Source organism: Watersipora subatra, chromosome 9 (assembly GCF_963576615.1).
Source record: "Watersipora subatra chromosome 9, tzWatSuba1.1, whole genome shotgun sequence".
NCBI classification, from domain to species: Eukaryota; Metazoa; Bryozoa; class Gymnolaemata; order Cheilostomatida; family Watersiporidae; genus Watersipora; species Watersipora subatra.
In genome coordinates, this window is record NC_088716.1 from 45,971,202 (window position 1) to 45,990,624 (window position 19,423).

Sequence of the window (19,423 nt, forward strand, 5' to 3'; positions counted from 1 at the left end):
TTGGTAGGTGAAAACTGCGTTTTTTTCCAGTGACCGCAAGAAACAAACGTTTACGTGACCTTCCCGGTACACGTTGGCAGTAAATATTAATTGCATGTAAATTACTACGCACTAATCAGAGATCACATGACTTTTGTGTAAAAACGATGAATAGGTTATGTATAGAGGCGTGTACTAACCGGAGATTCCCGTTAATGCGCCCTAGATACCTAGTAACGGCTAATAGTTCGAAAAGTACGGTACTCTATAAGGCGGACACATATGATACACACGCAGACAGACAACGATTGCTGTTTATATAGTAGATGAGTGATTTTGCTGTGTCCTCTGTGATTTGGTGTCTGCGGCTCTGATTCCATTAACAACAGACGACCCTAGTTGCCACAAAACCAAACCTCAAGCACCAGTTTGTAATTATAGGATTTAGTGTTGCCAGTTACTCCCCAGTGGAGGTATAGTCTTGTTATAGCCTGGCCTTGGCTGTCATCTAGAGTGAGTATTGTTAGAACATCAGTCTTCTCGTGAGATTAAGGAACGAGATGACTGATTTCCAGTTTTCTGTCGAGGGGTTAGTATGGGCTCTGGCGACATCATAAGTCTCCACAGAGGTTCATGTAGTGATTCACTGTTTCTTCTTCCATCAAACATGTGCATATTGGGGTGTATGTTAGATTTAACCTGTATTGGAAAAAAAGGAGCCTGCTATGACCAGTTAGAAAGTCACACAGTGCCCCAACATCTTTTTTGTTGCCATTCAATGGCAGTGGGTGGGAGAACTAAGGTTGCGGAGTCAGAGTAGGGAGTAGGTCATATGGGCACATACCATTCGTGAGCTGTGCATTCCATTGCCGTATCCATTCATTTTGAATGCAGTCGTTGATCCTGCTTCTTGAAAGATCTTATGGTTTCAATTCTGTAAGTTTAGTTGTCTGATGGACCAGTTTCCATATGTCGGACATGAGTTTAAGGGTGAGTATGCTACAAGTTGTGTCAGAGAGCATGGATAGGTTATTATTTTTTACCAATCCTCTGGTAAGTTGTAATCGCTCTTTGGTGTATAGAAGTCTTATAAGTGGGATGTTCGCCAGTAAATGTAGTGATTCGCTGGGAGGGTTGCAGCCCGGTTGTAGTAAGCTCCGAGGAGCAGTTTAATAGGACCATGCAAGAAGATCTTAGTTTTGCGATTTCATAGAGAGGCACCATAGAGTGCTTTTGGCATAATAACTTGCGAGAGGATTATTCTTGAGGTTTCTGGATTAAGCCCAGCGTAGATGAAGGGTTTCAGCATATCTACACGTTGAGCGAGGCATTTGGTACTCATTTGGTATCTTAAAGGAGTTAAAAAAAATTATGGTGTTAGTATTTATAATTGGAGATGTGATATGTCCTTTGAATACCACAATCTCAGTTTTCTGATAGTTGATGAGTAGGTTCCAACGATCCATCCAAGTTTGTATCTGTTGACAGTTGTTCTCAATTGTCTGAAATTCTGTTGAGTCTCTTCCAGTCATCAGGACAGTGCAATCATCAGCATATTGTAACCCTGTATTAGCTATGTTTGACAGCATGTCTCTTATGTATATGATGAAGAGAAGTAGAGATAGTACACTCCCTTGTGGGAGGCCCATCTGACATTTGGATGCTGGGTGGATAATTATTTGATATACAATTTTTGAATTATTTTTTTAAACATCTAGAAAAGGAAAACTCCTAATATATGAGAGTCACAAACAAAGTAAAGAATGGAGAAGTGGAAGTGTTGTGGTTAAGTAATTTTAGCTACTTTTTGAAGTGGGCTTTTGGATGATGAAAGTTGGGGTCTCAGTAATATGTTGTCAATTGGAAGTGTGGCAGTTTCGCTGCCACGGCCAACTAGCTATGACGTCATTGTCTAAACTCTCATAATAGTAAACTCAGGTTCATTCTACTAACCTTGATTGTATATGTATATACCAGTGACAGCATCATATTTGTTAAATTTCACTTATGATACTTTAATATAAAAGAGACACATAAAGAAACATGAATTACAGAGTAATAAAACATTTCAAAGTTGCATTAAATGCGTTGGGATAAATATGCAGTTTCAATGTGATCACCTTTTGATGACTGTTTTCGTCCCATGTGTTTTTTCTTTTGTTTGTCTCGTTATTTTAGTGAGCTGCATTTATGTATAGCGTTAAAAGGGCTATCATAAAATGCAACATTTATATTTTCCCAATATGTTGTATAACATAGCAAGTTTACCTGTAAACAGAGATAATGATAGTAAAAGCCATAATATCCGGATTATGACCCTCGATCAGTTTTAACAAAGTGCTTGAAGTGACCAGGGAGAGTTATAAGGACTCAACCTTTCCATGGAAGCAATGGCTATGACTTAGTTTCAGCTGGTGCATGCATTACTATCTGCTGGCTGATTTTTTAGAAATTCAAGCTGGTTCAATGTATTTCGTGGCTTACATTTGTTATAAAAATATTTTGTTATTAAAAATTATATTAAATTATATCTTACATTTGTTGATTGTATTTACTTATCACTTATTCACTTACTGTATTCACAGTGAATAAAATCAACAAGGTTTTAAAAAAATATCAGACCCATAAAATAAAAATCTTTAGCGTCATCAGTAACCTTTCTAGATTCGGCCATCGACAAGAAATGATAAAAATGTCTGCAGGTTGATAGTGCAAGTTTTTCAATGAAGAGTTTCCTGTCTGTTGATAACAACAGCAATAGTAAAAGCTATAGAAATTAGCCATTGTTGTTTATATTTGTCTTTATTTAACCTTTAAAAAACTGTAAGTTTAAACTGGCTGTTTAGGCTTTTTAATTGCCTTATGCATTTTAACTGGAAACTACAAAATCTTTCTGATGAGCAAATAGTACAGTTGCCTTAATATTATATTAGTTAACGTGATTAAAGTTTCAGGCTGTTAGCGGATAATGTTTTGAAAGTTGTTTCTTTGCTTTCTCTTACAATTCAACAAGCAGAAGCGTATACAGAATTATATTATATAATATATTGAATGGTAGCTTAGTCAATAGATAGTGTGACTTTATATAAGTTGTTTTCAATTCAACATTTATATGTGTTCTATATTTTAAAAGTGCCATCTACAATGCTGTATCATTCAACACCAGATTGGTTATATGGTTTTTAAAAAGTTAGTATTTGAATGGTATACCCTTTCCACTTTCCCACTGCATCAGGAAGTTAGTATTTGAATGGTATACCCTTTCCACCTTCCCAATGCATCAGGAAGTCATCAAATCTTTCATTGTCAGCAACAGTAAAATGGTTCTTCCAGTCTCCTACTATACCTACAATGTAGAAATAACTTGTTATTTATCAGAATGCAACTGCAACTAAAAGAAATCAGGAGAACATTAAAAACTCTGGTTTGGGAAAAATACACATCATTAAGAATGCATTTTATACCTTGAAGTATTACTCAAGAGTTACTCTTCTCATATTTTACATAAATACCTTGTCTTAAAAGATAATCTTTTTCATAAATACTCATAACAGACTGTAAGAAAGACCATAATTCCAAAGCAACACCAAATTCACAATTAAGGTAACTCTATTTTAGTTGTTACAACAATTTGGAAGCTGCATCGCCATAAAAAGTGATTTGTAACCATAATCTGCAAAGTAGAGATAACTTGTTATCTACCGGAATGCAACTGCGACTATAAAAGAGCCAACATGGTGATACATGGAAAAACAGTGCGATCAAAAGAAAGGTTTTAAAATACTTCTTTTGTCTCTGCGCATAATACTGTTACTTTGGTATGGCTCCCAAGAGGTACACTTCTCACATTTTATATATGATGTTAGATTTTATATAGATATTTGTAACAGACTGACAGAAAAGCCAATAATCCTTTGCTATTTAAAATTAAGCCTGTAGTTACGGCAAAATCATTCTCGTTGGTACTAACTCAGACTTATAGTAAAGGTTTTCCAGCGGCTGGAGTTTATGAAAACTGAGACTTTAATCGTAACTTGCTTATCTATTCTTGTAGCATTAGTATAATAAAATATATCTACTAATACACTGCGTTCTACCTTTAGTTGTATTATGGAAGACATTGCAGTATGTAATTTTTTCAAAACTTGCTTTACAGATTTTTGATAATATTCTACTGCCTTTGGCAATTTTGTACCTTTTCTGTAGACGTGTGCTACTCGAGGCCCTAGCAAGCTCTTCTTTCCTTTCGAGATATCCTCATGTTCCTTCAGAGTATTTTATTAAAATATGGCTAAATAGATAGATAGTTAGGTATAGACATATCTAATGAACCTCTTCTAACTAAAGAGAATAAATAGGTTCATCCTATCATTTCCATACAAGGTTAGAGCTTACTAAAAGCTGATGAGTTTCTAGAAGTTATTTGTATCGATGGAGAAATTAGCTCTTTGCCCAAATGATTCAACTATAAAATGTGATATACAGTCCTTTAGTTACTAAAGGATTGTGACTAAAGTTTAGTAGGAAGTAGCAAGCTGCTTTTCGTAAAATATATTTTCCAATATTTACAAATTTGCACATATTCACCAATATTTACCAATCCTTAAATGATGATTAAAAAGATCTCTATTTGAAGCTGGTGTTATAGTAACAGACTCACTAATTTTGACATTTCTTTCGAAAACGATAACGCCAATTTGCTTCTCTTCATCTTATCAAAGCTGGTAGCATCAGCAATTTGCTGTTCAAGCTCTCGAGATCTGTTAGTGCCCATAAATTGGTTTAGTCTCTGGATGGTAGTCAAAGGATCCTGCAAAGCAGTTAGTACAAACACAACAGTAAAAAGCTAGTAGAAGCGTGTTGAAAGTACGGAGAGCTGGTAAAAATAATTGGAGGAACCTTTCAGTTTCTGGTAATCGTGTCAGTTGAAATGGAAATGGTTAAAACATGTATAAACATTACAGAAAATACATTGAAATATTGTGTTATTTTTTAAATAAAATCTAAGTATTATGAAACAATGTGTTGATAGCGCTGTCAGCCAACTGTCATTCATATAAGAGCTATTTAAATACACTTCACTTTTCATTACAAAGGTAAATAGGTATGTGCAAAATTAAACATAAATCATGTTGGTATACATTTGAAGAACTTTCACATATTAGTTTTTTTTTTTCATTAAGCAAAAAGCATACTATAAGTTGCCTTGGCTACTTTCTCTGTACAATTTTCCATTTAACTTCGAGTAAAATGTATGACACAATCACCTTGTTAGTAACTAAACTTAAGTGTAACATACAAAGCATATATGTAAGTAAAACTGGTTAATGATTGTTTTACAGAGGATAAATACTATCTTTTGTATTTGATTTAAAGTTTCAACATCCATAGCATCTATGATGCCCTCTCTCTGTAATATATTAATAAAAAAGTGTAGGGAAAATAAAAGCTTTCATTACTTTATATTGTGATTGTTCTTGTAAAAGTTCTCAGCTAAGGCAGCTAAAACTCAATGTCTACAATGTGTGATTGAAGGTCTACACATCTATCGCTTCCTTGTAGTCTCTAAACTTGGCTAGACTTTTTTGAACACCAGTCAAAGTTGAGAATCAGTCTCAAATTATTAGGCTACTATAACTATATTCAACAACTTTCATACACATCCTAAAATGAAAAAAATTTACAAATAGGCATTTCATAAGTTTTAGATTGCCCTGGAAATTCACAAGGTTTTATTGACATGAAGGATTTTCATGAGAGTTGAAAGGTGGGAACTTGTGTGCAAATCTGAGTGAGTTATCACTCAGTTGGGGCCCTGGCACTTACTGATTTCAAGTCCTCATAAAAGACAACTAGTACATTCGGTTCATTTCTGAGTGACCACATGTATTCCGTGTAGCCAAAGTAGGTACCGTAAGGAGCATCATCATCATACAGGAACCTTAACTGAAATTTTTCAAATGTCTCATCTTCAAACACTTTCATAACAGGGACAAGAGTAGCCAGGTTCTTGACATCATGATAGAAAGATACGCAGGCATCTTTTGGGTTTCTCAGGACTACAAGCATTAAGTTGATGACCACTATACAGGTAGTAGATCGAGCAAGCTATAGATTATTTATGAATGTAAATCAATATTTAGAAACTTGGTTGTGCGAACATTGAGGCCTTGAGATAGTTTTAAAAGTAATTCAAAGATTAAACGCAAGGTTTCACTTAAAGAAATATATCTCTGCATTTTTTAAATGAGAAGATTTTATGAGCAAGTCTACATTCTCAAAACAAGTGTAACTATTTAGGTTGCATCTTGCTGTTTGCTAGTATTAATTACTATCAGTCTTTCTGTAATGGTTTAATGTTGAGAAAGAACAATGGAGTGAAAAACAAAGACAATTGCCGAGGGTAGCTTAGCTACCTTTAAAAATTTTATAGATGTCACTTAAAAATTTAGAACTCACTTTGTATTATATATTAATTTTTGAATAATCATGAAGGTCGATCATATCTAAAAAGATAAACCAATCAGGGGCTGAGAATGACAACCCAATCAACATTGAGCATTTTAACAGTGTTGAGGAAAGTTTTAGCGTTTGCATGCTTATCGAGAGCACAAATACAACTGGCATGATATATGGTTTCATATAATTGCAGACTCTGTGTCACACACAGGTATTGCTAGGCCATTTGGCAGTTCTTCATATTGTCGAGTGAGCCAAAGCATCATTTCCATATACCTAGTTACAGTGATGTGCAAAAGAAAGGGCCCACCCTAAATTGTTTTGTTGTGTATTTCGGACAGTAAACCTGTGCTGAAGCAAAGGTGTTCGCTCCAAGTATAATAATGTATATATTTTTGGAATCAGCAGCTTCTGGAGAATCAGAACCTGATGTCATTTTTGATCTATCTTGCAAAATGTAATGTCTGGGATAGAATTTCCATTGCAACTTCCGAAAATGCCTAATATGGCATAATTTAATTTCATCAGTATGACAGAAAGTATCATTGGGAAACTCTTTTTGTCGAACAATTCACTCTCTTGGAGGCGTTGGTGGCCCTGAAAAGGGCTGTTGGGGTTGATTTTGGAAGGTCATTAGTACTTTGAGAAATTAGTCATTAGTACTTAGTGCAATGAGAATCAGAGGTGGGCCCTTTCTTTTGCACATGATTGTATATCTTCGACTCCCTTCGGACCAGTCTAGTGACTCACCGAAATTTTTTAGTATACTGAGACATTTTTATTACGCTATTTGTAATAGTTTTATTTTGAACAAACATTTTTTCAAGTTGTTCCATGCAAGAATCATGAAAAAGACAGCAGTTAATCAAACAAATAATTGGTTAGACATCATTTAAAATACAGTGGAACCTCGGTTCTCAACTAATTCGGTTTCTGACCAAAAAGATAGAGGTTTGTTCGTCTCGAATCTCAAACATAAATTCAGTTCTTGACCAAACAGGAGCATGCGCATTAGAATTAAATGTTCAGAATAGCTCCGGAAACAGCATGGAAACATTCGCTAACACAGGACAAGCAAGTTACGCTTCATAAATTCTTTACAAAAAGGTAGAAACTGTCTGGGACACCGTGCCTCGAGCGAAGAGATTTGCTAGGGAGACAACTTCTCCAGTCGAGTTACCTTAAATTGTTCTGAAGGATTCTCTTTCAAATATGTGAAGTAAACGTGCCATTGTAAAGGAATTTGCCAGCCTTTACTTAGGCAGGATCTAGAATGTTGCTTAAAGAAGAGAGAATAAGTATGGGTTTCGTTCGCTTTTATTTAAGAAGGAAAATTCATTAGTCGAGGAGCTTGCGACTACTGCTCTGCTCTATATCTAGCGCGCTCCCTTTATATACATTCATTTTACCCGTTCCGGATAATGGAACCGAGTAAGAAAAACCGTATAACAATAAATATAAATGTAGTCGCTAATGCGTTGGCATCGCTGTAATAAACTAACAATTTACTAGCGATGCAATATAAGTAAAGGCAAAACACAATAGCGATACAATATAAACGAACAAATTAGTGACTATACAATATAATAAAAAGAGCAAACACAACATGCAAGATATATAGGAGTATTTGTAAGAATAAGAAAGTCATGGCCCAGCGTCCACCACACACTCCCCTCAATCAGAGACTCTCTAATTAAAACAAAGGGTGGAGTAACCAGTCGGGCCTACGTCTCAAGCTGCTCAACATGGTGTTCAAGGCGGGTAATTTCTTGACTAATCAACTGCTAATTGTTAGCAAATAACTGATGATCTAGTGGTCCAGTAGCTAGGATCTTGGGTCGTCTGGTCTGTGGCTTGTCTTTTTCTAGGCGAGTGGCTCCGGTTATTGCTGGTCCTCCGTATCCTCTTGCGTCTTCTGTTGTTTGGTAAATCTAATCTCCATATCGTCCCGGCTTTTCTCTAATACGGGATGGACGATAGTTTAGCTCTTCTGTAGTGGTGATAGGATTTTTTACGGCCTGAAGGAACATCGCCAGGTGTCCGGGGTCCAGGTCCGTATCCAACTCACCGGGGCCTTCCTGAGGGGAGGGGTTTATTTCCTCTCTACTTTCACTTTGGGGATGTGCTGCAGGAAGTTTGGAGTTCGAACCTTCGTGCAAGTTTTTGTGCAAGTTTTCGTGCCAGTTTTCGACATTGGCTTGCGGAGTTGCCTTTCCCATTTCGTCAAGCTTATCAGCTAACTCCTTTGGGAAGAGAACTCCATTAATTCCTCATCAGTTTGTGGGTGGTTTCTTCGTAAGGGCCAAGCCCTCCTGGCCCCTTTCATATATGGCCCTTGTCGAGGCTTGAGCGTTGCTAAACCATGTCCAAGGTTTTCTGGGCAAGTATATTATGGTTTTAACCTGGAATTGTGTTGTGTCGAGGTTTGGCCCTGTCTTTACACCACATAAGTGTCGTTGGGCCAGGCAGTTCTGACTTGGTATGGCCCCACAAACTTACCTTGTAGCTTAGCGTTTGCTCCCCTTCGCCATCGCCTGTTCACCAACCACACCCAATCCCAGGTGCGAACAGCGGTGGCTCCTCTTGGTCTGCCTGTCTAGTCTTCATCTGCGTCTCCCTTAAAGCTTCATGTGCTTTTTCTACCCTCTGCTGTTTCTGCAGCATGTATTCACTGGTAGATTGCATCTCCGTGAGATAGGGGTGGCACTCCAACTGATCAGGCAGTCGCAACTCCCTGCCTAACAACATGAAGTTTGTCATCTTGCCAGTCACGGTGTGGGGGTGCCTCGGTACGCCCACATGAGCTGGGGTAGGAATTCATCCTATTCCTCCTGTCCTTGTGCAAACAACATGGCTCTCAGAGAGTCATCCAAGCTTCAATTGTTTCTTTCTGTGATCCCATTCGCCTGGGGATGGTATGGAGTAGTTCATGTTTTGCTCACCCTCTAGAGCTGGCAAAGCTCCTCCATCCGTTGGCTCTTAAATTGAGCACTTTGGTTCGTATGTATTTTCTCTGAAGTCCCAGGTAGCAAAACACTCTTTCATCGAGGGCATTGGCCACCACTGGAGCCGTGGCCTCTGGGAACGCAATGGCATCCTGCCATCGGGTAAAATGGCCCGAGAGCATTAAGATCCACTTATTGCCTCTCAGAGTGGTGAGGAGGAGCCCACTAAGTCAACGGCAACCTTCTGGCACACCTCACAGCTACGTATCAACCTGCGGACAGCAGCTGTCAGCCCGGGCTAGTACCATGTAAGCTGGAGGCGGCCTGCCATCCTCTCTACCCCAGAGTGGGTCATGACGAGTGTTTGCCAGGTAACCGGTTCCTTCATAGCTGGTGGGCATACAGCACACCACCGGGCTTAATCATGAAGGGCCACTCTGGCTTCCATCACGCCATCTTGCCTGATTCTCATAGATTGCCTCTTATTATGCAGAATCCTGAGTTCCTGGCTGCCCAACTCCAGTTGTTCCGCCGAGTTGTTTCCAGCCAAACCAACTCGTTGGCTAGCTGAGACGCTGCTTCGGGTCCGCCTGGCCGGTTGTCTCGCGTTCGGTTCTGGCGACTTCCGCTCAGCTCTTACGTGGTTCCTGGTGGCGACTAGTAGTGCCTCAGGTCATCACCCACTCAATTTCAGGAAATCTCAAGATGGCATCGATCGATCCCGGGTTGACCTTGGCTGTCCCAACTGAGACAGAGGTCGCATTCGTTGACCGGCCGCCTCGCAAGCGGGCCTGATGATCCCTTACAGAGCATAGTTTCCCTCGTTCGTTCTAACCTCCTTCTGGTTTTCTTGGTTCAACTCCAGGCGGCCCCCATTGCGGTACTCTATTTGGGCACACTGTCGACAGTCTTCACAGGTCTGTCGGTTTCAGCCATCTGCATTGCCATGCTTCAGTCCTAGGTGGTGTTCCAGCATGTATTTGAACTTGGCTAGCACCTCTAGCTAACATGTCACATGGTAAGAGGACTCCTTTTTGCGGCAGAGCCATCGCAGGGAGGCATGGTCCGAGACGGTGAGGGGATTGACAGTTATGTCGAATCTTGTCTTTCACGGGTATGGAGTGCTCCACAAGCAATGTTTTACCCATATCCTCATCTCCAGTGTTGAACACTGACCAATACTTGGTCAGTAAGATAGCCAGCTTTCTAACCTGCTCTACATTCTAGCATGAGGGTCTTGCAGCATGGTACAGTTCCTGAAGGATCCGTGGCTTGGCCTCGACTCAGGTGATCAGCATGGCAGGGCCTCCCTTAAAGTGAAGGAGACCAGCGATAGGAGGAGGGGCTTTCACACTGATGTATGTGCCTACAGTGCTTCCTGAACAAGTTGAGACACCTAAACAACACCTTCCTGTTTGCTCTGGGCTCATTCAGGCGTGTGGCTAGAGGTTTGCCTTCGGGCTACCTTTCTATTATCCCTAGCAGGCTGAAATTCCATGTAGTCAATCTACACCGCACTGGCACCTCTGTCCCTAATTACCTAGACTTTGTTCTGGAAGGGCTTCCTGTTCAGTCAGTACAAGCCAATGGCTTTCCATCCAGCTTCACGAGTCATTCGAACTCCATTGAGCATTGGTGTGCCATAAAAAAGGGCATGTCAAGAATAGTGTCTTCACTAATCTGGCTGACTATGAAGTCTTCTTCAGTCTTCCCTTTGCGGAGCCTTACAGGGAGCCGGATTACTCCATTAAAGGGCAACTTGGTCCTATCAGCGAGCAGGCCATGAGTGTCACTCTCCTCCAATTGGTCTCTTACACTCCGAAAAAGTCGATCGAACACCTGTTTTCTCAACATGTTAGTGGTGCAACCAGTATCCAACAGTAAGTGCACCGCTCGACCTTCAATTTTATCTGAGAGGAAGTAACTGGTAGAGCGTGGGCGTCCTAACAGGCGTGCTTTAGCAGGTTTCCTGCGGTGGAAGAGAGCTGTCTGAGGCCACTTCATTTATGTAGGTAGAGAACGTGCCTGGGCAGGTTTCTTTGGGTGGTGGCGGGGGGCTGTCCTCGGCAGAACCGAGCGCCAAGGTACTTGAGAAAAAGGCGTAGTACTCTTCGGAGTGACTCATGCCTGACTCTTCTAGGTGTAGTGGCTGGAACTCATTTTGGGTAGCCGTGCGGGTGGCTTGAGGAGGAGTTCTGGGTCGGCCTGATTTTCTCGGACAAGTTCATTTGGGTGAAGCCTTGGCTAAATCGGTATTCTGTTTTTTCTAGTTACTATAGGGGCCTTATCGCAGCTAGTAGCGGGTGCAACTGCTGTGGCTTTTTTTCATTTCCTAACCCCGTTTCCTTTTGACTAGAGCAATCCTTTAGGAGGTGTCCAATACTCCAAATTCTCAACAGATGGCAGACTTACTTTCACGAGGCTTCGTTGGCTTGTTTTGCAGCGACTTGACCTGTTCTGCCAGCTGCTTTACTGTGAATAGTAATACGTTCAGGGTGTTTTGTTTGACATAGCGTACTGCACCGTGTCCCGTATTGGTCTGTGAGTCCTCTATTTTTTCTGCCACTGTTCAGACAGCTCTGCCCAGGGTCAGTTTTTCTCCAGGTTAGATTTGGAGAAATTTTCCTCCAGCTTGTACTGCATCCGCGAAAGTCTCTGTGGGTACCGCTAGAAGGGGTCGCTGTAGGGCAGGGTAGTTTTGGGAGTTTGAGAAGTACTCCTTGGCATGCTGCTTCTAAACTGTTTGGGTAGCTCAGCATAGGCTATTTGGATGAGCCGTTCAATTTTCGTCGCATGTTTCTGCAGAAAGGGTTGGGTTTCTTTTTTCAAACTGCTCACTTCTGATCAGGCTTGTCGGAGAGATAGTCCAAATCGGGCTCGGATGGCTTCAAAGATGGCTGCCACCCTTACTGCCCTTCTGCAGGACTCGATCTCTCTTTTCAAAGCCTTTCTAAGATGCTGTGTGCTGGCCTCCTCTGCCCACCTATTTGCAGCTGAGATTTTTATAAACCTGGTAATGAAATATTCTGGGTTTCCGACGCCATTTTACTCGGGTGTTTTGAACTGGGAAGTCGGCTCCGGGTTCCGATTTAATCTGACAAGTTGCCCTATGGCGTGAGCTAGTCGGTCCATGTCTCGGTCTACATTTCTTGCCTTCATTTAAGACATAACTTTGAGCTTCTTTTCGAGTAAGGGGAAACGTTATAGATAATTGTGGCCTGCCTTGGAGTCCTTAAGCCTTTTTGGCAGTATCGAGTGTCTCACAGAGTGGGGATAGTTAGCGTAGTTTACCTGCGTGTTCTAAAACATAGGGTTTCTCTACCAATGTGGGGGATAACTGTAAAGCTATCTTGGCCAGATTCAGAACTCCCCGGTGTTTGCCGTACTACTCCTGTTTTCCTCTACTGAGGTTGCTTTTGCAAACAGGGCAGGAGGTCTGCCGGAGTCTGATTTTTAAAGTTTTAGATTGTGCCTGCCGGGTTCGGCACAATCCTACTGCTGCCACCAGTGTAAAGGAATTTGCCAGCCTTTACTTAGGCACGATTTAGAATGTTGCATAAAGAAAAGAAAATAAGTATGGGTTTCGTTTGCTTTTATTTATGAAGGGAAATCCATTAGTCGAGGAGCTTGCGACTACTGCTCAGCTCTCTTATCTAGCGCACTCCCTTTGTATACATTCATTTTACCCATTCCAGATCATGGAACCGAGTAAGAAAAACCGTATAACAATAAATATAAATGGAGTCTCTAATGCTGGCATGGCTATAAAAACTAACAATTTACAAGCGATACAATATAAGTCAAGGCAAAACACAATCGCGGTACAATATAAACGAACAAATTATAGTGACTATACGATATAATAAAAAGAGCAGACACAACATGCAAGATATACGGTACAGGCGTATTTATAAAAATAACAAAGTCATGGCCCGGCGTCTACCACACCATTACTGTTTACATTTCCTTTTTCACACAATTTCTGATGTAACTGATCTGTTGCATTCTGTTGCTGTTTCATTATCAATTTCTGCAATTTTTGGTATTGTATCTTAATCTAGAACGTTTTTGATGCTTTAAGAGCAAAACATACAAAATTTACAATTTTTGGTTTCTTTTTTCATCATTGTAGATAGAAAATATTTTATTAAAAATAAACACGATCTATATCTACCCGTTTTTATTTATAGTATGCAGTACACAGTACAGTTTATGGTGTGAAAGGTAAAGAAAATACTTTATTGAAGTTGTTTTCTCGGTTTGGAACAGATTAAAATTTACATACATTAATTATGATGGGAATAATTGTTTTGGATCTCAAACAACTCGGTTTTTGAACAATCTTCTGGAAGAGATTTTGTTCGAGAACCGAGATTCCACTGTACCTTAAAATCCATTCTCTGTTAAGAGAATGGGTTTCAAGGTATTTTGAGAGAATGGATTTCCATTCTCTTAACAGAAAATGGAAATCCATTCTCTGTTAAGAGAATGGGTTTCAAGGTATTTTGAGAGAATGGATTTCCATTCTCTTAACAGAAAATGGAAATCCATTCTCTGTTAAGAGAATGGATATTTTGGGACATAAGTCCAAGAGGGGTCTATTATTTTATGTTCTATTGGTCTGTTAGGCTTGGTTTACCTCTGAATTGCATTATCCATTTTGTTTTGTTTTTTCATATTGGCTATATGCTAACAGGTTGGTAATTCTAAATACACGACAGACGCCTACATTTAGTCTTATTGCTGTTTGAACTCACACATGAGTCCCTTCAACTTCAGTTAAACTGTGGCAAACACCTTTGCCAAAATTAAGTATAGAGAATTATTCTGCAAAGTCCGGTAGGCTTCATAGAAGGGGGTTGTATGAACATGCATTACCAAGGAGAATAACTGAAAAACACTGATTTACTTGTGATCTAGACTAGGTCTGGCTACTAGACTTATAGTTTTAGCATTATTTTTATGCTTGATTATATTCTAGTCATGCAACATCCATTAATGGTAATAACTCAACCAAGGGGCAGTAATATCACTTTGACTCACCTACTACAGTTTTTGCTTTTCTAAACTCAGCTGGAAGTACATCAGATCTGTAGTGAGTGTTGAGAACTCGAGGGGAAGGAAAATGTTTGCTACTTTCACTGATAGGAAATGTGTCTATCATCAACGCTGTTTTGATGACATTAATGTACTCAGGTGAGCCGTTGAGTAGCATTGTCATCACCTCCCATGCAAAGGTGGTTCCTGAAAACACATGTACCTTCGAGATAGTAATATTTAAGCTGGTTGCAAAATAGCTGAGGCCAGCTGAGTTGCCTAGTATTAGTTCCTTTTTATTGCTGCTCAAAGAAGAAATGTCTATGCACAGCGTAAACATTTTAAAATAAACATTTTAAAATTTAAAATGTCTATGCTGTGCAATAGACATTTTAAAATTTAAAATTTCTATGCTGTGCAATAAACATTTTAAACTTTTCAATTTTAAAATCCAATATTTTAAAATTTAAAACTATAACAACAAGCAAGACCTTCTAAATATTTTAGGAACATGATTATGGGTCAAGCAGATCCTATTATCCCATATCACAGAAGTTATCAGAACAGCCAATATTTAATGTGGAGTAATCTTCTCGTGGAAGAATGCCTACTCGCCAATATGATGATAATAATGACAATAACTTGTGCAAAGGCTTTCGCAAATGTCAATGAAAAAGGCAGATTTTTATTGCTGTTGCTATTTAGCTTACTGCGATATCAATTACAAATTCTGGCAGGAAACGGGTCTATTAGCAACGCAGTCTTGATGATATCAACACACTCCGGTGACCTATTGAGTAGCACTATCATTGCCTCCAATATATAATACATAATATTTAAAATTAAGTAGATAATTCATATTTGTTTTGTTATCAAGTGTCTGAACTAGAGACTGTATCACCGGAACCATCTCAGTAACAATTAAAATTTCTAATTTACAGTAACAATGGCTTGATCAGCCTAACCCTATGTAGTAATACAGATTCATATCATTATTATTTTTACAACTTTGTTAAATTAGTTAATTGGATAATCTTTTCTTATCCACCTTTGCAAAACTTAATGTTAGGCATTTGATTTAGCAATTACAAAGCTGAGCATATTCTAATTGTAAATTATCCTACCTTGTTACATATACCTTCTGTCTTAAACCATGCATTGTAAAGCTTCCCTTGCAGTCCAACATATTTACATTGTTTTGCCTATCCTCTTATTTTTATAACTACATATGCGCTAGTTTTCTTTCTAAACAGTTATTGGTCTTTTTTCTAGCTTGCTATTTCAACTAGTTACATTATTTACCTTTCTACCCTATCTACTCTTGAGCCTTCTGTTTTATCAGTTCCATTCAGTTTTATCGATTCATTTACCTACAGGTAAATATAAATAATAATCTTCCTTTTCACACATTGTTTTTGTAACGGTACATATGTTGCCTTACCGGTTTTCGGATATGTGGACAGCAAAAAATCAGAGCGGTTCCATTTGTGTGCAGCCAAATCTTCCCGTATCTTTGGTAGCGCTTCTCGTCTTGCTGTAAGAGCGGGTACCCTCACAGAACCATCTTCACTTACAAAGTACTCTCCAGTTGTGGAGCCTGCCATCGGGTGCTTTGTAAAGCTCTCCATGGTTTCTTATAAGCTACAAATGCAAAAGGCTTGTTTACATAATTTGAAATGAAAGTATTGCCAATAAAGTAATACATGTATATATAATACGTGAAAACATAAAAATCAATCATTTGCAAAAGTAAGGTTTTGTGTCCGATATAACATACAAATTATTCATTGAATTATCATTTTAACATTTCGTTGTCATTGACAAAAAACTTATTCATAGGGCATATTTTTGGGCCGGGGCTTGCAAGATTTGTTTGATCAGAAGTAACACATTAACAAAGCAAAGTCATATATATTATAAGATGGTGCATAGTTGAGACCCAACTACTTCAGGCACATTTATTGCACCTAAAGATGAACTTGCACAAAATTTGAATAGATTTTATCAGAAAGTATCGATATTTTTCTGCAATTTGTGCTTGTTTGTGATGTTGGAGGTGATCAGGATGCCAGGACGTTTTAAGATTAAAATCGGCAAGTTACGCGTCTCTTTTCTGTCTCGATTGCATCTATAAACATCATAGTTGCACTTTCGATTGGTCTGAGCGTTTTAGGCGTGATCAAGCGTTGTTGATTTTGAAGCATCCTGACAGTCAGATCACTTCAAACATCAAAAATAATCTCACATGATGGGAAAATACCAATTATTTTTAATAAAGTCTAACAAAATTTTGTGCAAGTTCACTCTTAACAAACTACAATTAAGATTTGTCTCCTCTTGTTGTTGTCATGTAACTTCAATCTATGTTGAGTTATGCAATATCAAACAACTAATACTAATTGCTTTGAGTTGAAGCTAACTGTTAATCTCTCACTATGTGATAATTGTGATCAGTGCACATACTGACTACATGATACATGTATACCACAGTTTTAACACAGAAGAGTTTGGCAAAAGGGACAGGTAGACAGAAAGAGAATTATGCCAGAGCTCATGTTCTTCAGAGAGAGTGCAGCTAATTAGAAACCCTGATATTATAGATTGGATATCTGATACAGCTGTAAGGTCAACTTTAACAACATGAAACAAGCTACCAGCTGCAACAGCTGAGTCATGGCCTTGGTAAAGAAAGAAGATCAGCCATATCTTACCAAACACGCATAATTTTACCGTAACATACCAAACACAGATGAACTAGTCAAAAACCATTGAGTTCATTTGTTACAGCAATTTTAAGGTCAAAATTAAAGTGTTCCATTTCAGCATCAAACTTATGTTTAAGGCTATTACACCGAAGAAGCTGGTTAGAGAGCAGATAACTTCCATTTGAATAGTACCTAGCATGATTTAATGGATCCTTAATTAGTAATTGTAATAAACAGCAGGCAGCATGATAGCTACTTGTGCTCAAATCTGGTATGAGTACATGTATACATTTAAGATAAGATACATCTTACATGTAGATGTAAGATATAGCATTCCTGCTACTCCAACATATGAAATAAACCTATTTCATATGTCAAAATAATTGCGCGTTGATGTGAATGTTTTTTTAAGAATACTTTGCATTTTATTTGATTTATTTCAGAGCACAAAAAATATAAAATGACTACATAAAGTATTAAATTATGTGTTTTATATATAATTGTATAAGGGTATAAATTAAAAACAAAATGTTAATAAAATAATAACCAGTGAGACGAAGGTTTGTTTTCAATTTTTCTGAGAAACAGATGATCAAAAATATAGTTTGGCAACGTGTAGGCCCCATGGTAAAGTGAATGCTAGAAATAGTAGGCATAACTTACTCTAATTTACGTCTGTGGAAGTTTAAAATAACCAATTTATAATTTTTTATATTAGTCTTACATTTTGGTTTTAATTTCTACCAGGCTGTCCACTTTTCTTAACAAAATATTAGTGCTTCAAGAAACTTTGGATGTTATATGCTGGAATGACTTCATAGGTTGAGGCACTATATATGCTTAAAGTTTAGGTCACATATTAAAAAAAACTTGTAAGTCAAGTTAATTGCACGTCAAGGTTTGAATGTATTAATGACAGAAATAAGAAACACAACCATTAAGCTGTCATAAAAGTTTCAAAGCATTAGTAGGTTGGTCAGTACTCTTATAGTTTTAATATTTGTTGTTGTAAACTAAAATTCTAACTTGAGTATATTCCTATCTATTTGACAACCACTCTTAATCTATACACACACTAGTCGAATGCCTGGCGTTGCAAGAGTATTAAGAACAGCTTATAAACAACGACAGGTAATGTAGTTGCCATTGGCTAATTATTTGAGTAAGCTAGTATATGTATCTGGATTGCTAAACTTTCTAATAAAAAGCTTTAGTGACATTGCGCGTAACGCAGAGTCACTATGCGTATTTTAATCCAGATAATGGCTCATATCACCCAATGAATCCATTTCGTCCTGTGTAGCCTAATGGATTTTTTTGTCACCATGTGAACGGGAGATTATGAGATCAAATCTTCTGCGATACATGTTTTTCATTGTTAGGTTTTATTCGCTGTAGCTGGACAGACAGACAGACAGACAGACACCGAGTGACTACAGACAACAACAAACTTTGCGATTTATAAATACAGATTGAAGATTAATGTTCTGCTAATCTGACATGAAAATTAAACTTCATTTAGCCGACTTCCGATAGTGTAGCGAAGATTTTACTGGGATTTTACCAGCTCTACCTACCTCTGTTGCCTGATTCCTACCGCAAACACTCAGAGCACCTGTTGGTGGATGTCAAAGTAGAGAGCAAACTTCTACTTACTGCTTGAATTGCAGTAAACAATTTAACTATTGATCCTTCAGTTTAATGGTTGGTAGCTGATGTTCACAACCTACCGCTACAAATCGTTGTCTGGACTTGCGCGCGTGATTGAAGGATACACTTCATAACCTTCGTGATTGAACATTAAATGTCATTGATAGTCATACCCAGGACTCAATGATGCGTGAAATTTAGGACAATGATTGCTAATAGTCTAGTCAACAATGTACAAAAATAACTGCAACAGTGATTCTCACGGGTTTAGTTTAAGCTGGATTTCTAAAAGGCATTTGAAATTGAGTATTTGATACAGCAATTTCTAATAAGTATCGTATCACAGTTTACAGGTAGTTATGTACATCTTTAACTTTCTTATTAAGGAGATGATATGTGCCAGATTGGTATGAAATATTCAATAGTCTTAGTAAGTATTTATGCAGCTGTTTGCGTGTGCTCTAAATACCACCTAAAGTGGGAAATATTTGGTAAATTACTGTATTCACTAGTTGTAACCTATTTCCAGTTCATGCAACAAATGATTTCTATTAACTCACAAGTTTACATTAAAAATGAAAAATTGAAAAATATATTGTATAAAACTTGGGTTGTTCCTCTTGAATAGTTTTTGAGTTTTAAAAAGTG

The 19,423-nt window shown here is 38.3% G+C and overlaps 1 protein-coding gene and 1 pseudogene across 1 annotated transcript; both read right to left on the minus strand.

Annotated features, from left to right (window-relative positions):
- Positions 1–502: 502 nt before the first annotated feature.
- On the minus strand, positions 503–1,219 carry LOC137404645 (uncharacterized; annotated as a pseudogene).
- A 1,777-nt stretch (positions 1,220–2,996) lies between these two features.
- On the minus strand, positions 2,997–18,885 carry LOC137403578 (sulfotransferase 1C2-like). Its single transcript, XM_068089539.1, has 8 exons — positions 18,703–18,885; positions 15,862–16,061; positions 14,427–14,627; positions 5,806–6,038; positions 4,640–4,789; positions 4,175–4,244; positions 3,216–3,325; positions 2,997–3,166 (listed from the first exon to the last, which is right to left on the minus strand). Exons 2-7 carry the CDS (start codon positions 16,046–16,048, stop codon positions 3,219–3,221), a joined length of 948 nt encoding a protein of 315 aa, XP_067945640.1. The 5' UTR covers positions 16,049–16,061; positions 18,703–18,885; the 3' UTR covers positions 2,997–3,166; positions 3,216–3,218.
- Between the last annotated feature and the right edge of the window lie 538 nt (positions 18,886–19,423).

What these genes read in the sequence shown, in the direction of transcription:
- LOC137403578 (XM_068089539.1), bottom strand. Translation starts at nt 16,048, where the DNA reads ATGGAGAGCTTTACAAAGCACCCGATGGCAGGCTCCACAACTGGAGAG. An exon ending in AAAAGCAAAAACTGTAGTAG is followed by an intron (nt 6,039 to 14,426) that starts GTGAGTCAAAGT and finishes TAATGCTTGTAG; the next exon opens with TCCTGAGAAACCCAAAAGAT. An exon ending in CGAAAGAAATGTCAAAATTA is followed by an intron (nt 4,245 to 4,639) that starts GTGAGTCTGTTA and finishes AATACTCTGAAG; the next exon opens with GAACATGAGGATATCTCGAA.